Below are 25451 nucleotides of genomic sequence, written 5' to 3'. Positions count from 1 at the left end.
GGAGAAGCAGTAAAGTATAATGTGGTATATAAAACTTAAAGCCTAATTAAACTAATTAAAATAAAATAAGGCTTAATAAAATAATAGCCCATTACTCCACAAACAGTAAAGTGTGCAGTAAGCTTAAACGTGATATTAGTTTGCTTGGGGTAATTAAACCATATAAATTAATTAATACTTGGGAAATAATAAGCAAGCCCACTAAACCACTAAAACAAATAAAACGTTTAACAGTAAACATTACGTGGTTAGTGGTTGCTTGGAGAACAATTAAACGATTTAAGAAAAAATATCTTTTTAAAATATTTAAATAAAAACTGAGAATCAAATTTTATTTAAAAAGAAAATCTTTTGATTTACTTAGAATAAAAAGATAAGATTTTAAAATAAGATATTATTCCTTTTCAAAACATAAAATCATTTTAAAATCTTTTCCTAACATACTCCTAACTAATCCCTAAATTAGTGGATCTAGTCAAACTAAGCTAGGACTCCTAACCAAATCAGTTAAGCGGTTCATATATGTTAGGCGCAAACCATAGGACGTTTTGGGTCTGTTCCCAACCTGTACCAACGTCTGTTCCGAACATAGGAACGATCAATTTCCCAATCTCAACTTGGAAACATTGTTAACATTAACCAAAACTCTAGACTTAATTAATAGAAACCGCACAACCTTTTACCATTTAGACTCATTAAACCTAGGAACTTATAGAGACTCTAAACATTGATTCAACTTATAACTCAAGTTTCTTACCTTTCAGATCTTGTTCCCTTTTTACATTAGGAACTTAAATACAAACTCATGCATTCTAAGCTTCCTTCATGTTAGGATAGTTGTTCCTTTGAATATCTTCACTTCAATCTTCAAGTCAAGCCTCTTCACTTCAACCTTGATTGTAGTATTCTCTTTATCCATAGGAACAATGCACCTCGCAACACCTTTCATACAAGCATTCTCAATGCTATAGCACAACTTTTCAATGATTTTGCCAACACATAAAACTCATAAACTTTGTTTAGTCAAATTACTTTAGTTTGCAATCATCAATACCATATTGGGTCAACAATTTCCCCCTTTTAGGTGATGACAAACCAAGGCAAAGTAATAAAAACTAACATAATTAGAATATAATATTATAATGCGAGTTCATATTAAGTAGAGAATAGACCATAGTAAGAATAATAAATAAGTTACTTTGCATAATCTTCTCCCTTTTGACATCATCAAAAAGCGAATTATTTTAAAGAATTCATGATCAACCTTTCTAACTTATAGTGACACCAGACCACCATAAACATAAAATTAATGGTCAAACATGAATTAAAAATTTCAATTAGCTCAAACATCAATCTAGTAATATTAGCCATCCTCATGCACATGATGATCAATTAGTCAAAGAAGCTAAAGCATGTTAAACATAAACCACCACTATTACCAAAGTGCAATCTATAAAAGAAACAAACGAAATGTCCAATAGAAGTAAAAGAGAGGATCAAAGGCTCATTTTGTGAAGGAATGGTTGGTATAGCCTAAGTGGCAAAGATATATATGTATGAATTGGTCACTTGTTCCTCCATCATTATCTTTCATAAACTTCTAGTTTTCTTGTGATTTGCCTTTGAAGCACACACTCGTTCCTTTCAAATAACATGTAGTTCCTTACTTCTTTTTCAATACTTTGAATATAATTCTGTTGTCTGTTCCTTATTTTGAGATTCAAGGAAATAACTGATTCCTTTTGTTTACTTTAGATTTGATACTAAAGGAACACACTTGGGACTACTAGAACCCATTGACAGCTTTGTAGAAGTAGGAACTTGAAAACTTTTCTCTCTTCTATTACTCCCTTTCACACATCTCTCCTTTTATTCTCCTATTTTTCTCTCATACACTAGTACAAAAACGTTGATTTGCGTTGGACCCTGGACCCCTATTTACGTCGTACTTGGGTCCGACGGCGCAGGTCACGACGCAGATGACCTGAAATTGATCTGCGTCATATGCAAAAACGATGCATATTACTTAACTATTTGCGTCGCACGTTGTATATGGTGCGACGCAGATGGCTCTCCCCACCCCAACACCAAGCTTCAAAGGGTAATGTGCGTCGCACATCGCCTAGGGTGCACCTTGGGCTACGTGCGGCTCAAATTGCAATTTTTTTAAATTTTTTTTTTTGGTTTTTAATTAAAAACAACTAAGAATGAGGCTGTTGTAAACTTGCAATAAAGTTATCGGTTTCTTTACAAAAAAATCGTAGATTTGTAATAATAAATTACAGAAAATAAAGAAAAAGAGATAATTACATAAAAAAGAATACATAAATTACAGAAAATCAATTAAATAAAATTACAGAAAAATAGAGAAGATTACAGAATTACTGAAAATCAAAATCATAAGAGAAAAAATTTCATAGCAACTACAGTCGAAATTTCAGATGGTGGTGCAAATCCATATCTTCACCTCAAACGCAACTACAGTCGAGAAGAACCAAATCTGAAAACGAGAAAAGATTAAGAATCAAAATTCAACCTCGGTGCAAAGGAGAAAAGATTAAGAATCATAATCAAAGTTCATGAACGAATTTTGAGGTAGATTGTCAGAATACCTTCATCGGACTAGGAAAATACCATCCTTTTACTGAAAATTTCAGATCTGAAAACGAGAAAAAATGAACAAAAATAATCAGATATAAATGCCATAAAAATAAACAAAAATAATTAGGTATAAAAAAAATAAAATGATATTAAAAAAGATAATAAAACTCAATTTCATAGAACTTAGATCTGAATTGAAATCCATGAATCACATGCAAAACAAGAAATGAAACGATTAAACGAAGAAAAAGAAAGAATACCTGATTGATTTCATCGGTGCTTTCTTTGCTTTCGACACCGTAAGTAACGACGCCAAATAGTTCGGCTCCCTTGATCGGTGCTTTCTTTGTCTTCACAACGGCCAATAGTTCGGCTCCTTTGATCTGTACCGACACCCTTCACAATGGCTAAAGAAAAAATGAAACGAAAGAGATTATGTTTACTTCTTGAAGTGAAACGAACGAATTTCGACGAGTAAAAGAGAGAGAGAGAGGGAGAGAGAGAGAGAGGGAGAGAGGGAGAGAGAGAGAGAGAGAGAGAGAGAGAGGGAGAGAGGGAGAGAGGGAGAGAGAGACGCGGCTGAGTACTGATGGGAGATGGGGATTTGTTTCGTTTTAGGTTAAGAGGGATATTTGTTAGGGCGGCGCAACTGATGTGCGTCGCATGGGCTTGGGGTCTGATGCAAATTAGTAATTTGCAACGCACCTCAACGACGTGCGGCGCAGATAGTTATCAATAATGTGCGTCAGATGGGCCTCGGGGTCCGACGCACATGAACGATATGCGTTTGCTTGTATCTGTTGGTTGTGAGCAGTTGTTTTGCGTCGCACTCTGGCTCCCATGCGACGCAATTTCACTTTTTGCGTCGTTTCCATTGTAGTGCGACGCACTTGGGGGGACGCAAATCGTCCTTTTTCTACTAGTGATATTTCTTTGTCTCCCTCAAACTCTCCTTTTTCTTCTCCATATCACCTTATTCTCCCTCAAGCTTTTCCTTTTCTTTTCTTTGTTCCCCCTCAATTGTTGCATCATCATCAATATTCAAAGTGATAGTGGAGGAACACAAACTGAAAGATTTGGAATTATGGAGAATCAGTTAGAAAAGAAAAAGTATATATATAAATGTGAGATGAAATTATTTTGGAGGAATTTTTGAGATTTTGAAAAATATATGGTAGAATAGAAGATATGAGAATTTAAGGAATGATATAACTCATGTGAAAAAAAGATTTGGACATTCATACGTAATGCACTTGATTCATGTGGAATGTATAGCATATGAGTTCCTTAGATGAAAGGAACTACACTGTTTACTCCTTCCTCTTGACTAACAATTAGCAATATGGACAATAAGGGGAATATGACAAAGACATCAGTGAGTCATCTTATCAATTTAACTCATGACTATGCATAAAACATAGAAGCAATTGTGGTGACATACTTTCATATGGAAGATATTTCACAAAAAACTCTTCATAAAAGTGCTAGATGAATTTTACATTTAGGGAAAGACAAGACAACTTAACTCATTTAACACCTCTACTATTTTCATAAACCTTTTTAAGTGAACGAAATTAAAAAAAATCAACCAAAGAAGCGCAAGGAACAACGAGTGCCATATGTTGTTCCCCCTCACTAAGGCATCCATAAAGTCTAGCAATTAGAATTAGGAACCCAACTTTGTTTAGGTTTCATACTATGACACATATTAGACTTTTTAAGATGTAACTCAGTTTTAGACTTAACCTCAAATTTGGCCATTAAACATAACTGAGAAGTTCCCTCATCTGAAAGTTCCTCTTCAGATTCAGACTCTTGTTCCCATGAGGAACACTCTTTAATATAGTGATCTAATCTACCACATTTGAAACAACCAGATTCATATTTTGAAGTTGAAGACTTTTTACCTTTGGTTTTGCTCGATTTGAGATGTCTGTACATCTTCTTGAATTTTCGAACAAGTTTCACAGTTTCTTCGGCATCAAAATCTTCGTCCTCTTCTTCCTCTTCATAGGCCTTTAGAGCAAGTGCCCGATTTGTAAAAATTTCACCATATTGAGTTCCTAACTGAAGTTCGTGGGTCAACAATGAACCTGCTAGCTGCTCTGGATTGAACTTGGTGAAATCTTTTGTTTCTTGGAGAGCAGTTACTTTGGCCATCCACTTCTCCTTTGGTAAGTTCCTTAAAATTTTGCGAACCTGTTCCTCAGACGAAATATACTTTCCAAGAGAATCCATCTCGTTAATAATGTTAGAAAATCGATTAAACATATTACAAATTGTCTCATATGGTTTCATTGAAAATAGCTCATATTTACTCATTAGAAGATCAATCTTAAACCTTTTTACCTCATTTGTTCCTTCGTGAGTGACTATTAGTCAATCCCATATTTGTTTAGCAGTTTTGCACCCCATGACACGATTGTATTCATGAGGTCCAAGACCACAATACAACAGTTGAATAACTTGAGCATTCATTTCTAACTTCTTATAGTCAAAAGCATCAAAATCACATATATGTTTAGGAACTACCTCGTTTTTCTCTTTTTTGGTTGTGACTTTGAAATCGCCAACCTCTATCACTTTCCATACCTGATAGTTTTGTGCTTTGATGAAGATCTCTATTCTCTTCTTCCAGTAGGTGAAGAATTTCCCGTTGAACATTGGAGGTCGTAAGGTTGAATAATCTTCTTCGAGCTTTTCAGTAAGTAGTGTTCCCATCGGGATCTTTTCTCAATAGGGTTTCCTATATTTTTGTGAGTTTTGGCTATGATACCAATTGTTGACTTCTAAGGGAACACTATAAGAGGGGGGTGAATTATAGTGTGACAAATATACGTTATTTTTACGGAATTATAAAACAACGAAAGGAACAAGAGAAATACACAAGAGATTTTAGCGAGGCTAATAGGACGAAACAACCTCGACCACAAGGGATATTAACTCAAACTTTCCACTATAATAGGCCAAAACAAATCTGTTTACAATCCTATTACTTTTCTCTCGAGCCACAACTTAAGTTACTAAACCCCAAGCTCCCAACGACAGTTCCCACAATTGTCGTTCCTCTCAAACTTCACTCGAAGTTCCTTTCTCTTTCTCTTGCTTCACTCAAAGCTTCTCACACTTACAATGAAACTCACTCAAGTTTCTTCCTTTTCTCTTGCTTTACTCAAAGCTTTTCTCAATATAGGATTTCACTCAAAATCCCCTTACCCCAAAAACCAAGATTACAAACGATAAAAACAATAAGGGAATAAGTAGGAAATACGTAAGGAACACAAGAGTATATTGGAGGAATGATGGTACTGACTCTATCTTAGTTAAACCCAATTAAAACCGAAGTCAGACACACTATGGAAGGACTACTAAAGTTTGACACTTTATGTAAGAATAACTTAAAGTCCGACACATTAAACTTTAGATTAAGCGCCTATTTATAACATAAGTAGTCATGACATAACTTACCACTAATTAACCCACTAACCCCATGATATCCATAACTTAATTAATTAATTAGTTTTTATTTAACTTTACTTGAGAATTATATAACCATTAACCCACTACTTAACTTAATAGGAGAAGCAGTAAAGTATGACGTGGTTTATAAAACTTGAAGCCTAATTAAACTAATTAAAATAAATTAAGGCTTTAATATAATCATCAAGCCCATTACTCCACAAACAGTAAACGTGTAGCAGTAAGCTTAAATGTGATATTAGTTTGCGTGGGGAGTAATTAAACCATATAAAATAATTAATACTTGGGAAATAATAAGCAAGCCCACTAAACCCACTAAAACAAATAAAACGTTTAACAGTAAACATTACGTGGTTAGTGGTTGCTTGGAGAACAATTAAACCGTTTTTAAATAAATTATTTAAGAAAAAATATCTTTTTAAAATATTTAAATAAAAACTGAAAATCATATTTTATTGAAAAAGAAAATCTTTTGATTTACTTAGAATAAAAAGATAAGATTTTAAAATAAGATATTATCCTTTTCAAAATAGAAAATCATTTTAAAATATTTTCCTTACAAACTCCTAACTAATCGCTAAATTAGTGGATCTTGTCAAACTAAGCTAGGACTCCTAAAAGCTAGGACTCCTGAACAAAACAGTTAAGCGCTTCATATATGTTAGGCGCACAACATTGGACGTTTTAGGTCTGTTCCCAACCTGTACCAACGTCTGTTCCCAACATAGGAACATAACTCATTTCCCAATTCTCAAACTTTGGAAACATTGCTTAACATTTAACTCAAGGAACTCGTAGACTTAATTAATAGAAACCGACACAACCTTTTTACCATTTAGACTCATTAAACCTAGGAACTTAACTAGAGACTCATGTATCGAAAATATTTGAAAATCTTTGAAAATTATCTAGATATATCAAAAATAATATGATTTTGGTGAATATTAAGCAATTCCAAATTATTTTATATTTTTTACTAGGTCATAAGATAATTCCATAATTTGATTCTTTAATCTAATTAAAATTAGTAGGCTAGTTCTCTAGGATAAAATCTTTAGGTAGTTACGAATGACATAAATATTTAATCTTCTTGCTTTAATTAAGAATATTTAATATTTTGATTATTGGCAAGTATAATATGTGATATATTATGTGGCATTTTATATTTGATATAATTGTTATGAATGAGTAGTACGATCCAAATTTAAGTTAGAATATATGATTTGCATATCGTGATGTATTCTTGTAATTTAGAAACGATCTGCGTATCGTTAACTATTTTTGTAATTTATTTAATTTAGATTTTATTTAAATTATTTTGATACTTATGTAATCCAAAGACAAGCCCAAGAAGAGAATGCCCATGACTAAGGTGGATGAAGATCCATGAAGAGTTTAAGGAGGTGCCCAATCAAGATGTTTAGTTTTTAGGATTAGGGGCCATACTAGATCATATTTAGTTATGCATTTTATTATTATGCTTATAAGTTTATTGTATGTTGGTTATCAATGCGCTACAGTTCACTAATTCTTAACAATATAATAAACTTAGGTCCCGTAAATATTAAGGTTAGCTTTTCCATACATGAATTACTTAATAACCCTTAATTAATAGTAGTAGGTCATGCATCCGCAGGGTATTATCATTAATTTTGGGAGATAAGGTGAAATTGCGAATTTTTCAATTTAGTTTGGTTATCCTTAACAAAATCATCAAAAGCGTTTTGGATTTAGAAGCAAGAGATAGTTAAGCATGCAATTTTTACCAATCTAAACAAGAATTATAAAGGTTTATAATTAGTAAAAGAGTTTACTTACCTTGAAAATATAACGTTAATAAAAGGCCTCTATTTGCTTAGTGTTGCATGTTGATAGGATCTAGTTCTCAGTTATTCAAATAGGACATTACAATTGAATAGGTGACCAGCCTGGAAACCTTTGCATGTTTTAGTTTGTGTTATAAACGTAAAATTAAACTTTGATTCTGTTTCTTGTATATATATACCATGACTAATAACAGCAACAACTCCATTTTTAACATCCATCCTTTTCTCAAAAAGGATAGACTGAATGGTGAAAACTTCCTAAATTGGAAAAGGACCCTAACAATGATACTAACGTCTTAAGGTCGAAGGATGTCTTATAAACCCCACTTCCTCTAATTACTGGTGAATCGACTGAAGCAGACAAACTTCGTGCTAAGTAGGCCAACAATAGGTCTGTACCAATCACTTGCCTGATAATAGCAGCCATGGAGCCGGACCTCCAAAAGCGTTTCGAAACCAAGGATGCTTATACCATCATGCAAGAGTTGCGGGCTATGTTCCAGACACAAGCCCGAGTTGAGCAGTATGAGACCAATAGGGAGATACTGGAATGTCACATGAGGTCGGGTCAAGCTGTTGGCCCCCAAGTTTTCGCTATGATGGGTCTTTTCCGAAAACAGGGAATGACTTAGATTCCCTTATAGGGTCGAGTTTTGGTCCGCAATAGGTGGGCTCGCAGCAGGTGTGTAAATCATTTTGATGCGGTCTAAAATCGCATCAGAACTGGACAATCTGATGCGGTTTTAAGGGATAATCAAATTATGGTCTTGGCGCCAAGGTTTTGGACCTCTAGGTGTACAATCTCAAGTTTATATATATATATATATATATATATATATATATTATATAATATATATATATAATATAATATATATATATATATATATTATATTTATATAAAGCTTGTATTTAAACCTGCCTTACATAGAAGACATCTCACGCACGCGTCGTATAAAGTACTCAAAATGGTATTATTATATATAATATAATATTCATAATGTACTATAAATGAAGTTATAAATAAGTACTAAAATCAAAAATAAACATATGAAGTGATTGTAGCTAGTAACATAATCCTAACAAAAAAGTTCAAAGTCGCGGCATCATCCTCACATGCAAATATCGGTAAGGTAGTGTGCTAGCAAATCCTGAACCTCGTTTATCTCGAAGGTGGTGAAAGAATCCTCCCTTGGCTTGCCCTTAATGAACACCTTATAAAAACATTCATAACCAAAACACATATAAGAAGTCAATAGTGAGACTAAGTGCGGGAGGTTAAAGAAATTAAAGTTGAGCTAAGAAGTCAAATATTGGCCCAAAATGACCTTCATTTACCCAAATTAGGTTTATGTTGAGTCATGTAGTATTTTGATGATTGTAAACAAATGATGATTATCTAACTAACATGTATGTTTAAGATGTGCATATTACATTAATATAAAATAAGTCATCAAAGGTTGAATATATCACATCATGAAGGTCTTCCCACGAGTGAAGTTCCTAAAAGAGTTCCTATAAGGAACACAAATATAGCGGTTTCTAGGTACATCTTATGAGGAACATTGAATATGAAGTTCTGGAGCAGTTCCTGAGTGGGAGCAACAATATAACGTTTCATAGTTGAAACAAGAAGTTCCTGAGCAGGAACTATGAGTGCGACGTTTCTTAAAGGAACTAGCACACTGAAGTTCCAAAGGTGGAGCTATCAACATGCGGTTCTTGAGTTGGAGCAGCATGGAGCATGAAGGCAAAAAATATGAGTTTATTTTCTAGGATTCATGTAAGTATGTGGAAACGTGAAAGGTAATGGAACAAGGTCTAAAGGAACTTGTAAGGTCAAAGGAACTCGTGGAACTTATAGTCAAAAGTATTTAAGAGTCAATAAATCTGATTCATATTATTATCTTAATCTATAAGAATTTATTTAGAGTTTGTTTCTTAATAAATTTCTAGGTGGTTAAATATTTATTAATTAATGTGCATTAGTTGTTTTAGGATAAGATTTAGTTTCGAAATAAAAGATAAGTTTTAGTTTTAAAATAAAAGATAAGCTTTAAATAAAATAGGTTTAATAAAATCGGTTTCTTTAGGAATCTGATTTTAATTAATCTAATTTTATCTTTTCTGTTTTTGGAAAATAAATGGCCTAGATTTATAATACGTATGATGAGTGTTGTTAAAGAAATTGTCTGTCTGTTCCTCTCTAAAGGAACAAACGTGGTAGTCTATTAATCTAAGTTAAAGGAACTAGCTATTAAAAGGAACTAGACTTAGGATGAAGCATTACAACGGTACAGTTATGTCAGTTGAGTAAATTATGCCTAGATTATAGGTAACCGTTTTATTTAAGGAAAAATCTGATTTTATGAAAAATCTTTTTAAGGAAAAGATTTTATTTTTCTAAAGATAATAAAAATATTATTCGGTTTTTACGAAAATAATTTAAAGATAAATATTTTTATTACAAGGATATTATTTCAGTTTTATTAATTAATATGTTTTCTATTAAATCAGATTTTCAAGTAATGCTTAAAGTGATCGCTAAAATTAAGGAGCAGTAACTAAAAACACTCCCACGTTCATGGGATGTTTAAGGAACGTTTCCCTTCGAGTAAGGAACATCATGGGATAATGGTTTAACCACTAACACATGATTAATCCCACATTCATTTTAAAAGACTGCTATAAATATACAAGTTCAATTGAGTTTCAAATTGTCTGACTAGTGTCTTTCCATAGTGTTAGACTTATGTCATTCCATAAGTTTGGCTTAAGGAATAGCGTTACAAAAGAAATATATTTTATATTCCTTGTTTGAGTCAGTTCCTTTGAGTTTCAAGTTCCTACGAGTGCCATGTTCCTTTACAGTTATTCAGTTTCTATATACTAGAGTTAAACCAAATTATCAAGTGTCTGTATTTGAGTTTGGGGTTAAAGGGTTTGAATGAACTCTTGTAATGGGAACTTGGTAAAGGGTTTGAGTGAATTCTTGTATCAAATTCGAGCTAGGAACTTGAGTAAGTTCGAGTTAGGAACTTGAGTAAGTTCTTGTTGTGTATGCGTAGACTTAGGGTGAAGTCTATCTAGGGGTGAAGGGTTTGAGTAAACCTTTTGTAAAGAGTTGTGGGAACTCTTGAAAGACTTAGAGTTAAGTCTAGAGTATAGAGTGGAGATTGTGAGAGAGTTGGAGTTCCGAGTGGAACTTGAGTATGTAATATGTTGAATCATAGGAGATTTCCTATTATAGTGAAGAGTTTAAATCCTGAGTAGGTCGTGGTTTTTCTTCTTGTATTGAGACAAGAAGTTTCCACGTAAAAATCTCTCTTGCACTTTCAGTTCCTTATTTCTTATGTTTTAAATTCCGCATTATTTGGGCAATAAGTTCCACACTACAATTCACCCCCCTCTTGTAGTGTTCCTAGTGAAATAACAGTTTCAAAGCATGAGAAATGGTTTTTCTTGACTCTAATGGTTATATATGTAGCTATTAGTACCATATATGTCTTAACATGTGGCAAAATGTGAGAATTTAAGGAAAATGAACATGAAAGTCTAAAATCGGCACTAAATGACCTTCATTTACCAAAATTGAGTTTCAAAGCATGAGAAATGGTTTTTCTTGACTCTAATGGTTATATATGTAGCTATTAGTACTATATGTGTCTTAGCATGTGGCTAAATGTGAGAATTTAAGGAAAATGAACATGAAAGTCTGAAATCGGCCCTAAATGACATTCATTTACCCAAGTTGGGTTTCAACACATGAGAAATGGTTTTTCTTGACTCTAATGGTTATATATGTAGCTATTAGTATTATATATGTCATAACATGTGGCTAAATGTGAGAATTTAATGAAAATGAACATGAAAGTCTAAAATCGGCCCTAAATGACGTTCATTTACCCAAATTGGGTTTCAAAGCATGAGAAATGGTTTTTCTTGACTCTAATGGTTATATATGTAGCTACTAGTACTATATATGTCTTAACATGTGGCTAAATGTGAGAATTTTATTAAAATGAACATGAAAGTCTAATATCGGCCCTAAATAACCTTCATTTACCCAAATTGGATTTCAAAGCATGAGAAATGGTGGTTCTTGACTCTAATGGTTATATATGTTGCTATTAGTACTATATATGTCCTAACATGTGTCTAAATATGGAAAAATATGTAAATTGAACTTCAAAGGCCAAAAAAGGTCCAAAAAGGCAAAAATGGGTTGTCATGTATAATACCTTGTTAATATCCACGACTTCCTTACAACATGAGGCTATATCGAACATGAACCTCAACACATAGTAGCCACACTCGGTTCCCCCGGTTGTTGAGCACACTAATTATAGAATTACATTAAAAAATCATGTAAGAAACAAACATGTTTGTTTATTGTAAAATTAAAGAAAGAAGTAGAAAAATTATATGAATTACCTTCATTGCTTTCCACGGAGGAACTCTTCCTGTTCTCCTAACCTTCTTCAAACAGCTGTAGTTATTTTAATTTCATGTGAGAAGCGGACAAAGGACGAAATTATTGAAACGTGTTGGAGATAATAATAAACATACCTATTTATGCATGATTTGAGGAGTAAGGACCATGGTGGATGTTGAGCTGCAAAATCAAACTGATATACTGTGTTGTTTGAAGGAGAAATCACAAGAAGCGACCAATGGGCACTAAAATAACAAAATCAAGTTACGAAGCAATCATGTGATACATACTTGTATTATATAATAATTATTAAGTGATAAAAATGGATAAGGTTAAGAACTATACTCTTCAAAACAAGGGGCAAATATGAACTTATGTTGTGAACGTTGAGCTATTTCGAGACATAGCCTAATATACTCCTTAACCTCAGTTCAGTTTTGCAAACAGTTGTCAGCTCGGACGAAATCTGGACATAACCACCCAAACTGACCGTGTCCACAAGGAGACTCTTGGAGTAATCTTCAATTCAAAGCACAATCATATACATAACATAGATATATTATTAGATATTGCAAAGAAAGTTCATACATTTCATAAGTACCGATGTTGTACCTCATGAATGCTTGAATTAACGAAACTTTCAACATATCTCCGCAAAGGAACACTTTCACATCATCCTTGGACACCCATATCGACGCTTCCTCGTGGTAGTTGAATTCCGTGGCACCCAACTTAACCTCCAAAGGTGTATCATCCGGCATATCACGCATATTTTTATGTAGCCACGAGCATGCCTTACTGAGACCTTGAAGCGTTGATGACTTGATCCAAGTAGGTTTAGGAGGGTTTTGTTTGGGACTTGAACCTTTGGAGACTTGCGTTCCTTCCCGCAAAATCGCCTTCTTTGGCTTGCTTGAACCCTTATTTTCCTTTTCCTTTTGTAGAGGAGGTGAGTCCGCCTTGCTTTCGTTAGGCTTCTTTATTTTCTTCAAAACCTATTGATTGAAACCGAGAAACATACAACATACTTAGTTAATACTTAATAGATATGAATTGAATAGATCAATATGATTGAATACTTTAGTTGCTTCATTTTACCTCATCTATTAACCTCACCCATGCCGATGGCCAGAGCACATAACCACCACGAACGTCGGTCAAGACATTTGTATCCGTCGACGGGTAAGGCAATGGGAGAGCAAAGTCTTCGTAACTAGGATTGATCAAGACAAGACTAACCGCCAAGTGATCATTGTCCACCGATTGATGATGGACTGTTGCTCATTCCTTCGTTGTGTGCATTTCCTTAGCACCACAATCAAACCCGCATCTTTTACATCTAGTAAAAGCTGGCAAGGTGTTTCTTCCTTGAAAAGTATATGAATTGAGGTTAGTTTATATAATGACTTTGTTTTTGAAGTTATAAGAAGACTAGTAGTTACCTCTAACTCAAGTATAGACGGTGCTGATTTTTGTGTGTTAGGATGGCTAGCTTTGTCCTCAAAGGACGATCTCGTTTAGGTTGACGTAACACCGGTAAACCATACTCCGTAAGGACCGCGTTGAAACTTGCCGTGAGTTTCTCTGTCACCTTCTCTTTAATTTCCTCTGTAAGCTTCTCCCGAAGAGCTTGTGCCATGGCTTCCATATCATGTGGGGCTGAAGCATTAGAGCGTGACTTTGTGATTGTGGAAGATACTTTACTGTAGGATTTTGTCATGCTTAGCCAAATCCCACCAAAACCCCTCAAACGTCCATTGTGGTCCTTTCCCAAAGTCTCGTAAAGAGCATCTTTGTTGGCTTCCGGAGTGAACTCGATGCTAATATCTTTTTGCTTGAGCCCCATCTACATAAATAATTCTTAGTTTTAAATGAGAATGAGTGAATGAGAGTGTGTGCAATAAGAGGGGGGGGATTGTGCAAGTTAAATTAGACTGATTATGCAAGGGGAGGCGGGCAGTAAAGGGGGTGGGGCAGCAAGGGAGGAGGGCATGGTGGGGGAGGGTTGCAGGGGTGGGGGCAGGGGCATTATGCACAGGGGTGGGGAGGGATGCAGGGGTGGGGCAGTACAGGGGGTGGGGCTGTACAGGGGGTGGGGCAGTACAGGGTGGTGGGGAGTACAAGGAAGTGGGATAGTGTGCACAGGGGGTGGGGAGGGCTGCAAGGTGGGGGTGGCAGTGCAGGGGGTGGGGGAGGGCAGGGGTGGGGGCAGTGTGCACAGAGGGGTCGGGAGGGCTGCAGGGTGGGGGCAGTGCAGGGGGGGGCTTGCAGGGGTGGGGGCAGGGGCAGTGTGCCAGGGGGTGGGGGAGGGCTGTAAGGGGGGAGGGCAGGGGGTGGGGAAGTGTGCACAGGGGATGGGGGAGGGCTGGAAGGGTGGGGGAGTGCAGGGAAGGGGTGGGGGTGTGTGCAGTGTGGGAAGCAAAGGGTGTGTGCATTGAGGGCAGCAAGGGGGGAGGGCAGGGGGTGGAGGAGGGCTGTGGGGGTGGGGGGAGCCAAAAAAAACGGGGGGGTAAAAACAAATCGGGGGAGGCAAATACAACCCGAGGGAGGCAAATATAACCCAGGGGAGAAAAAAATAACCTGGGGAGAAAAAACAAACCGGGGGAGGCAAATAGAACCCGGGGAAGCAAAAAATAACTGGGGGAGCAAAAATAAACCGGGGGAGGCAAATACAACCCGGGGGAGCAAAAAAAAAAAACGGTGGAGCAAAATATGTAGCGGGGTTGAAAAGAATACAGGGGGAAGGTACTTACAACGGCACTGGCTATCTTTAAGGTCCCCAGATCTAAAATGGTCATCTTATTGTCCCGACCACGCAGATGCATGGAGGACCACTAATCAGCGACACGGTCAAGTTTGATTGATGTGGCGTTGGAGGTAGAATTCGTCGTGGTAGAAGGGTAAAATTTATCGTCAATCCACGTTTGTCTTGCCCTCGCGTAAGTGTCGGAACCCATATGATGGTAGTGGTTCCTCTGTCTTGCACTCTGTGCATGTTTCTCACGCTTAGCCTATAAGATAACATGGTTAGTTTTAAAACATATCTAATTGAAGTTAAAATAAATATGCAAATTCTAATATAGCTTAAAGCACAATATACTTACCACCATCTCGGGTGTAGTATTTTGGGCAACAAATGCCTCCCAATCTTCTCGTTTTATATGTGTCTAAATCTCAAAAGGCATGCTATCGGGTTGCCGTGAATCATAATCTCCAATTTTCCTCTTCTTGTCATTCCTCTTTCTCTGTTTCGAGATCCATCCACTAACTAGCTTGCTTTTGAAATCTCTAAATCTTTCGGCAACCGCGGATAGGAACAACGCCTTTTTTAGCTTCATTAGGAGTAATATGGAACAAATTCTACAGAAACAAGAAATAAACTAGCAGTTAATTTACTTATACATATACATTAATGAAAATGCGTTTCTAAGTATATGAATGCTTTTAGTTGCCTACAATGGTTGTATATGTTGTTATTAGAACTAAATACGTCCTAACATGTTGATAAATGCGTGAAATTAAGTGCATGGAACATGAAAAGCATAAATCGGCTCGAATTGGCTTTCATTTACCCAAAATGGGTTTCAAAGCATGTGAAGTGAATTTTCTTGACTCTAATGGGTATATATGTTGTATTTATAGTTACATATGTCTAAACATGTGGCTAAAAACGCGAAACTAAGTACATGGAACATGAAATGCAAAAATCGGCCCGAATTGACCTTTACTTACCCAAAATGGGTTTCTAAGTATATGAATGCTTTTAGTTGCCTATAATGGTTGTATATGTTTTTATTAGAACTAAATATGTCCTAATATGTTGATAAATGTGTCAAATTAAGTGCATGGAACATGAAAAGCATAAATCGGCCCGAATTGACTTTCATTTACCCAAAACGAGTTTCAAAGCATATGAAGTGACTTTTCTTGACTCTAATGGGTATATATGTCGTATTTATAGTTACATATGTCTAAACATGTGGCTAAATACGCGAAACTAAGTACATGGAATACGAAATGCAAAAATCGGCCCAAATTGACTTTTACTTACCCAAAAGGGGTTTTATCTTCCCAAAATGGGTTTCTAAGTGTATGAATGCTTTTAGTTGCCTAAAATGGTTGAATATGTTGTTATTAGAACTAAGTATGTCCTAACATGTTGATAAATGCGTGAAATTAAGGGCATAGAACATGAAAAGCATGAATCCGCCCGAATTGGCTTTCATTTACCCAAAATGGGTTTCAAAGCATGTGAAGTGACTTTTCTTGACTCTAATGGGTATATATTTTATTTTTATAGTTACATATGTCTAAACATGTGGCTAAATACGTGAAACTAAGTACATGGAACATGAAATGCAAAAATCGGCTTGAATTGATCTTTACTTACCCAAAATGTGTTTATAAGTATATGAATGTCTTTTAGTTGCCTATAATGGTTGTATATGTTGTTATTAGAGCTAAATATGTCCTAACATATTGCTAAATACCCTAAACTAAGTACATGAAGCATGCTTTGATAAATGGAAAAAAACTTACACAAGTGTCTTCCCATAATGATTTCTTCATTGCCTCGGGCACATATTTCCACTTCACCAAAATCTTGAGTTTGCGCATACAAAACCCAATATGTTGCCCATACTTTACACGCCACTAACCACAAGGTTGACCCAAATCATCATACTCAAGGGTCATTTGGGCCTTAACATTCAAACCCTTATTCGCACCCCTACCTTTCCGGTTTTTCGTTGCAACACTCCTTGGAGTTTTGGTTGAAACTTGCAACTCTTTCCCAGCTTTCTTGGGTGGCACACTGACGACGAGACAGCTGGATAATCTTCCCGAGCGTTGATGTCAATGGGGAGACCATTATCTCCTTTCTCCTCTAGGAGGTGAACCTTTCGCATTTCCTCATCCTCCAAGCGTTTCTCCTCATCATGCGCTACATCTTCCGGTTCACCTTTATCCTGCTCCTTATCCGCATCATACTCGTCATCATCAAATAATGACTTATCGGTTACCTCGTCACTTTCTTCCTCCACAATCACATCATCTTGGACCATGTTTGAGAAAATTGAAATAGTTACAAAAAAATTTTAGAAACGCGCAAGATCAACCAAAAACATGAAATTAATTATAAACTCGAAAGATATAACAAGAACATGAAGGAAATTAGAAACGCGCATACTTAAACAAAAAAAAATGATGCCGTGCACCGCCAAACCACCCCTTACCACCTGCCACCCCCTGCAACCTGCCCCCTGCACTGCAACCCTCCCCCACCCCCTGTGCACACTGCCCCACCAGCTCTCCCCCACCCCTGCACTGCCCCCCCACTGCACACTCCCTTCCCCCCTACACTGCCCTCCTGCCCTCCTCCTGCACACCCCCTACACTACCCCCTGCACTGCAGCACTCCCCCACCCCCTGTGCACACTGCCCCCACCCCTGCAGCCCTCCCCTACCCCTATGGACACTGCCCCAACCCACTGCACTCCACCCAACCCCTTGCACTGTCACCCCCTGCCACCTTCCCCTGCACTGCCCCTCCCCCTCACTGCACACACCCCTTGCCCCCCCACTGTGCACCCTCCCCCCCCTTGCACAGTCCCCCCACCCCCGCTCAAAACTAGAAATAGGCGATAACGAGTTTCATGTACCCAAATCGATTTCTTACATATATAGTGATCCTAATAAGAACTAAACATGCCATTACATGCGGCTAAAAGTGAGAAATTAAAGAGTTGGAACATGAAAAGCCAAAATCGGCCCAAAATGACATCCACTTACCCGAAGTGGGTTTCAATACATGTGAAGCTAGTTTAGTTGATTGCAATACATATAGTGATCCTAATAAGAACCAAACATGCCATTACATACGGCTAAAAGTGATAAATTAAAGAATTGGAACATGAAAAGCCGAAATCCCAAAATGACATCCACTTACCCAAAGTGGGTTTAAATACATATGAAGCTAGTTTAGTTGATTGCAATACATATATTGATCCTAATAAGAACTAAACATGCCATTACATGTGGCTAAAAGTTAAGTATCTTACATCTAATCTTAATTCAACGATGCATATATACATATTTGCACATATAAACCAATTTACACATATAAACCAATTTAGTAATATATGAAATTAAAAAAAGTTAAGTATGAGAGATAACATACCAATATAAAGGTTGTAAATAGGGAAATGGAACTCAACACTCCGTCACTAGCTAGCTTTAATAATCGACAACAAAGTTTAAAGTTCAAATTAGTATAAATTACCAAACTAAACTAAATTAAACTAAAAGGAACTAAACTAAATTGAACAAAAATAAACTAAACTAAACTAAACTAAATTAATCTACAAAAATAACAATCATACTCATCCTACCACAAAGACCTAGTTTTTTAACCTCTAAATCAAACTAACTACTCCAATTAATATTAAATTAACTTAAATGAACAAAATTTAAACCCTTAAACTATTATACAACCTACTTTCACTAACAATTATTCATAAAATTACAATGAATTATAAATTTATGAGATTACAATAAAAGTTGTGAAATTTTTAGTTACCTAGCTAGGAAAAGGTGGTAATGTAGTTGGTTAGGAAGGGGAGGAGGAGGAATGAAGCTAGGGAGCAGCAGTGGTGGTGCAAAACTAGGGCAGAAGGGGTGGCGCCAAACTAGGGCAGTGGTGGCATGATATAAGGGTAGTGGTGGCGCGATATAAGCGCAGTGGTGGCGCGAAATTAGGGCAGAACTAGCCCAGCTGGTGGTGGCGAATCTTCACGTGCGCAAGTCGCCGGAGTTGGTGGTGGTGGCAAGTCGCCAGCGTGGGCAGTGGTAGTTGCGCAAGTTGTTTGTGCAGTGCATTTTTTGCTTGGAGGAAAAAAATTTGTTTTTAGAATAGGCGGATTTTTTGAGCGAAGGCATTTAGTGGAGGAGTTTCGGATGCGGTCCCCTTAACCGCATCAGGTTAAAAAAAACTGCATCCGATATTAAATCTGATGCGGTTTTTTTTGGAACGCATCCACTTTTCTTTGCCAAGTTTCCCTCGCATTTTTTTGTTCATTTTCGGATGCGGTTTTACAAAAATCGCATCCGGTACAAAGTGACATATAAGGTTTTTTCCACTAGTGAGGTTTTAATGGTTCATAAGGGAAAGGGTTTCAAGAAGAAATGGGCAGGTTAGAAGGACAAAGGTAAGAAAGTTGTCATTTTTGCTAAAAAGTCTAAGTCAACCGCCAAGCCAAAGGTTACCACGGAAAGCAAGTGCTTCCATTATCACAAGATAGGACACTAGAAGAGGAATTGCCCTCTATACTTGGCGGAAAAGAAGTCTGGGGTATTTTTCAAAAAGTTGAAATACTTTTTTCTCCTAAATGCTCTCTAGGTGCACGATAAGGTGAAGTGCTATTGTGAGCCGAGTGGAGGATGGGGAGGAAAAAGAAGAGCTGCAGTGCCGGTGAAGGGTCATCGGAGACCGGAGACTCAACTAAAACCAAGAGCGTGATTAGTAAGCAAGTTATTGGAGCGGATTATGTGGAAACCAATGGAACAGTAACAATGGAGAAAGCGAAGGTTGCTGAGGTTCCAGTGGTGGAAAAAACTCCGGTGCAGGCAACGGAATCTGAGGCTAACTTAAATGAAAAGAGTCAGCACTTTTGGAGAAGCGTAACTCAGAGCAAGATATCTGAAAAAGGTATGGGTCTGAACTATGTTACTCCTATGGTTGTTAATGGTGAAAACGTAGCTAAACTTGATAAAATGGAGGTAGATAGAGCTACAAAAAGCTGGCAAAATGCTTTGATTGTATACGTTATTGGACAAAATCCCAGTATTATGGCCATAATCAACTATTGTAAATCTCAGTGGGCGCCAAAAGTATAACCTAAAATTTTTTAACATGATGAAGGGTATTTTATGGTGAAAATGGAAACGGTAGAAGATAGAGATGTTGTGCTGTTCTCAAAACCTCATCTATTTTTTGGGAAAGCTATGATTGTAAAACAGTGGACATCAAATTTCAGCTTTAATCAGGAGATTCTAAAAGTTATCCCAATATGGGTTACTTTTCCTAATTTACCTTTGAACTGCTGGAGTATAGATTCATTGAGTAGAATTGGAAGTACCCTTGGTGTGCCCATCTATGCTGATGAATGCACAACAAAACAATTGAGGATCTCGTTTGCTAGAATATTAATAGAAATGGATGTAACAGGGGCAGTGAAGGAGGAAATTAATGTGGAAGATCCAAATGGAAGGGTGTTTAAACAAAGAGTTAGATATGCTTGGCTACCTCCATTTTGTAATAAATGCCAGAAAGTTGGGCATGTGTGTGAGGAGAAAAAAAAGCAAGCAAAAGGGAAAGTTACTCAGAAGTGGATACCAGTTAACCAAGCTAAAGATCTTCCTGCTACAATTCCAGTCTTAGAGGTCGATATTGGGGATGAAAGGGTTACTGAAATTGTTCCTACAAATTCTAGTAATCCTAGTAATCCTTCTAATGTAACTCATGTGGTTACGCCAATATCCTCTACTTAGAGACAGGAGTAGTGAGGAGGGGCTTGGAAATTGGTCACAAGGAAAACAAAAGACAAGGGTAAACAAGTGGCTTTTCAAGCAGCTAGAACTGCAGGAATGTCTGAATTACAGGCTGGTGGAGGAAGCTCAGCTACTGGTGCTGGGGGTGCTAAGGGACCAAACCCTTATTTGTCATAAATGAATTGCATCTCTTGGAATGTTAGGGGGATGAATGACCCCTTTAAAATAAAAGAGATCAAGAATGTACTGTTGACTCACAAAATAGCTGTTTGTGTGCTGTTAGAGACAAGAGTTAGGGAGCAGAATGCAAGTAAGGTGCAAAAGAAGCTTGGTAAAGAGTGGGTGTGGGTTAACAACTACTCTCATTCCACAAGGGGGAGAATATGGATAGGTTGGAGACCTGGTTGGGTTAATATTACAGTTACTCAAGTGCAAGAGCAATTTATGGTATGCACTTTGAAGGACCAAGATCATCAGATTAACTTGGTTGTTGTTTATGGGTTACACACAATTGCTGATAGGAGAGCCTTTGGAGTGGTCTATCTCAATGTATTCAGCATCAGGACCCTATGATAATAATAGGGGATTTTAATGCTGTTTGCAATGCAAATGATAGACTTAATGGCACTTTGATCACTGATGCAGAAACTGAAGACTTTCAGAATTTCTTACTGCAATCTAGCCTTATTGAGTCTAAGAGTACTGGAGCATTTTACTCTTGGTCAAATAGCAGTGTGGGAAGTGATAGAGTAGTGAGTAGGATTGACAAAGCTTTTGTCAATCAAGCATGGTTGAGTATGTATACTGCAGTAGCTGTTGAATATTTAGCTCCTGGGGTATCAGATCACTCTACACTAAAGTTTGCTTTGATGGCTGGCAATGTACAAGGGGGAAGACCATTTAAATTCTTGAATATAATGGCTGAGCAGGAGGATTTTCTGCGCACTGTTGATAAAGCCTGGTCCTCTGTACAGGGCAGTTCTAGACTTCAATCAATTTGGTTGAAACTCAAAGCTGTCAAGAGAGATTTAAAGGTGATGAAAAAGCAGAAAATGGGGATAGCACAGGACAAGGTGGAAGTGCTGAGACATCAAATAACTGAATTACAGACTCAGGGGGATTATGACAGTAATGCAGAGGCTCAACTCTATGTCAAAGGCCTGCTGAAGGACCTGAATCACTGGTCTCATGTAGAAGAAAGTATCCTTCATCAGAAATCCAGGATCAACTGGTTAAAACAGGGTGATGCTAATACTAAACTGTTTTTTACTGCTATTAAGGCCAGGCATGGGCAAAATAGAATTGAATTAATAGTAGCAGATGATGGGAGAATGGTAAAGGGTGCAGGTGCTAGAAGAGAGGAAATTTTAGACTTCTATAAGAAGCTTTTGGGAACAAGAGCCACAAGACTTCAGGGGGTGGATCTAAATGTTGTGAGGGAGGGACCAAGTCTCTCTAACCAGGCAAAAGAGTCACTAATGAGAGTGATTACAAATACTGAAAATGAATGATAGCTCTTGCTGGAATTGGGAATGATAAGGCCCCAGGGATAGATGGTTTTAATGCCTACTTTTTCAAAAAAAGTTGGAGTAACATCAAGCATGAAGTATATGCAGGAGTTCATGAATTCTTTGCTACTAGTAGAATGTATAGACCTGTGAATTGCACTGCTGTTACTTTGCTTCCCAAGATCCCAAATGCAACTAAGGTTAAAGAATACAGACCTATTGCATGTTGTACAGTAGTGTACAAGATTATCTCAAAAATCTTGACAAACAGGATGAAGGGTGTGATTGGGGAGGTGGTGAATGAAGCTCAATCAGGGTTTATCCCAGGGAGACATATTTCTGATAACATTTTATTAGCTACAGAGCTTATTAGAGGGTATACTAGGAAATATATGTCACCAAGATGTATTATGAAAGTGGACATTAGGAAAGCCTATGATTCTGTAGAGTGGTCTTATCTGGAAACTCTATTGAAGAAATTTGGGTTTCCTAATGTGTTTATTGGGTGGATTATGGAGTGTGTTACCACTGTATCATATAGTGTATTGGTGAATGGTATCCCCTCACAGCCTTTTCAAGCTAGAAAAGGTCTAAGACAAGGAGACCCACTTTCTCCTTTTCTGTTTGCATTAAGTATGGAATACCTGAGTAGGTGCTTGAATGAATTGAAGAAAACACCTGAGTTTAACTTCCATCCTAAGTGTGAAAGGTTGAATATTACTCATCTGATGTTTGCAGATGATTTGTTGATGCTTTGTAGAGCTGATAAGAGCTCTCTGGAGTATATGGTTAATGCTTTTCAAAAGTTCTCTGAAGCTTCTGGTTTATCTGTTAGTCAAGAGAAGAGCAATGTGTATTTCTGTGGGGTCAATGATGACACAGCTAAGGAGTTAGCTGAGAGGATTCAAATGCAAGTGGGGAGCTCCCCTTCAGATATCTAGGGATTCCTCTCACTTCAAAGAAACTCACAACAGCTCAATGTAAACCTTTGGTGGAGAGGATAACTAGTAGGGCTCAAACTTGGATGGCTAATTTGTTATCTTATGCAGGGAGGCTTCAATTGATAAAGAGTATACTCAGTAGTATGCAAAACTACTCGGCTCATATATTTCCTCTTTAAAGACAATCATTCATGCTGTAGAAAGGTTTGTAGGAGATTTCTTTGGACTGGTAAAATGAAGAGTCAAGAAAGCTCCTGTTGCTTGGGCTACCATTCAGCTTCCAAAAAGTGGAGGAGGATGGAATGTCATCAACATGGTTAATTGGAATAAGGCTGCTATGCTCAAGCTGTTGTGGGCAATTGAATTTAAAAGGGATAAGATGTGGGTGAAGTGGATTCACTCTTATTATATTAAAAGGCAGACTATCTATACAGTCAACCTTAGTAATCAGGTGTCATGGGTTCTAAGGAAGATTATAAAGTCTAGAGAGATCTTGAATACTGGAGTTGATTGGAGTGATGTGAGTACTGGGGAAAAATTCTCTATAAACAAAGCTTACAGGAAGCTGAATGACCCTGCTGCAAGAGTGAGCTGGAAGAGGCTCATTTGTAATAATCAGGCCACTCCGAGAAGTAAATTCATCCTGTGGATGATGCTGCATCAAAGACTTCCTACAGTGGATAGAGTAAGGAAGTGGGGGTTAATTGTGATACTAGATGTAGCCTATGCAAAACTGAAGATGAATCAGCACAACACTTATTCTTCTCATGTTCTTATGCTACTGGAATTTGGAGCCAAATTTGCAGACTAGTGAATGTTACAAATGTAGGGATGAATCATCAGGAGGTGATCTCAAGAATGAGTAATCATGCTAGGAAGAAAAAGGGGAAGGTGTTTATTATGCTTTTTACTGAATGTGCATATGCTATCTGGAGGCAGAGAAATAGCCAAATTTTCACAGGTCATTGTAAAGATGTAACAGTAGTCTTTAGGAACATTGTTTTTACAGTGGCTTCGAGGTGTATGGATAGTGACAGGAGTAAGCTGATGCTATAAATCTCCTGGTGTATGCTCTGACTATCTGTTTCATGTGCAATGTTGTTGATGCACATGTTTTTTTGGTTTAAATACAATTATTATTTGCCAAAAAAAAAAAAAAAGAAGTCTGGGGCTTCCACTTCAGGTATATTTGTTATAGAGATCAAGTTAACTTCTACTTACTTATGGGTATTGGATACCGTTTGTGGTTCTCACATAGTTAATGATATGAAGGGACTAAGACACTAGTAGAATAAATGCTTATTGCTGCGGTCATGGAGTGGCATATTGAGGCGGTTTTAGCCGCGCAACAATTAAGGGGGCAGCAATAGGTAATTAATATATTGTTGCGGTTTTAAACCGCAGCAATATTTGAACATATTGTTGCGGTTTTTGAATAAAATCGCAGCAATATATATATTTTATATCAGATTCATACAGTATATTGCTGCGGTTTTTAGAGAAAACCGCAGCAATATAGTGTATTAAATAATTAAAAAAATATATAGGTATGTTGCTACGGTTTCTAGCCAAAACAGCAGCAATAGGTACAGGTGCACGCAAATTTATTTTTTTTTTTGCATTTTGCCATTAAATTCATAAAATAAAAAAATTTCTGAAAAATAGTAAAAAGTCAGAAACTTCCAACAATAAAAACGACACAGAAAATGAAACGAAACTAATGAAGAAAAAAATCAATAAGAAAACTGAACAAAGAGAAAAACAAAATACAGAAATGAAATGAAACTACCAAAAAAAAAAAACAACAATAAGAAAAAGAAAACTAAATAAAGAAAAAAAATGAAACTAACGAACAAAAACAAATTTGAGATACGATATACGTTACACTACTAAACCAAAAATCTAAAATAATAAAAACAAAAAAATTCATACGAGTTATTAAATCCCTTAAAAAAATCTATACATTACACTGAAAAAAAAAAGAGGAAAAAGACAGATCGAAACCCCAATCGCGCGTTCATCATTCATCGTCGCCGGATTCGTTCGTCGTTGATGGTTCGATATGGTGAACGACAATGAGAGTGAAGACGACGTTTCTCATTTCGCCATGGTCGAT

At 36.8% G+C, this 25451-nt stretch overlaps 1 protein-coding gene across 1 annotated transcript; it reads left to right on the top strand.

Annotated features, from left to right (window-relative positions):
• Positions 1-20982: 20982 nt before the first annotated feature.
• Positions 20983-22397, top strand: LOC125493275 (uncharacterized). The gene is made up of 3 exons (XM_057392199.1): positions 20983-21031; positions 21170-21333; positions 21444-22397. The coding sequence occupies exons 1-3, from the start codon at positions 20983-20985 to the stop codon at positions 22395-22397; spliced, it is 1167 nt and encodes a 388-aa protein (XP_057248182.1).
• Positions 22398-25451: the final 3054 nt, after the last annotated feature.

The sequence above is a fragment of the Beta vulgaris genome, chromosome 9 (genome assembly GCF_026745355.1).
Source record: "Beta vulgaris subsp. vulgaris cultivar EL10 chromosome 9, EL10.2, whole genome shotgun sequence".
NCBI lineage: Eukaryota > Viridiplantae > Streptophyta > Magnoliopsida > Caryophyllales > Amaranthaceae > Beta > Beta vulgaris.
This window is presented reverse-complemented; position numbering and strand designations above follow the sequence as displayed.

Excerpts from the sequence above, each read along its gene's own strand:
- LOC125493275 (XM_057392199.1), top strand. The coding sequence starts at position 20,983 with ATGTCTGAATTACAGGCTGGTGGAGGAAGCTCAGCTACTGGTGCTGGG. Across the intron at positions 21,032-21,169 it reads CTCAGCTACTGGTGCTGGGG|AGACAAGAGTTAGGGAGCAG; the intron begins GTGCTAAGGGAC and ends GTGTGCTGTTAG. Across the intron at positions 21,334-21,443 it reads AAGTGCAAGAGCAATTTATG|CATCAGGACCCTATGATAAT; the intron begins GTATGCACTTTG and ends CAATGTATTCAG.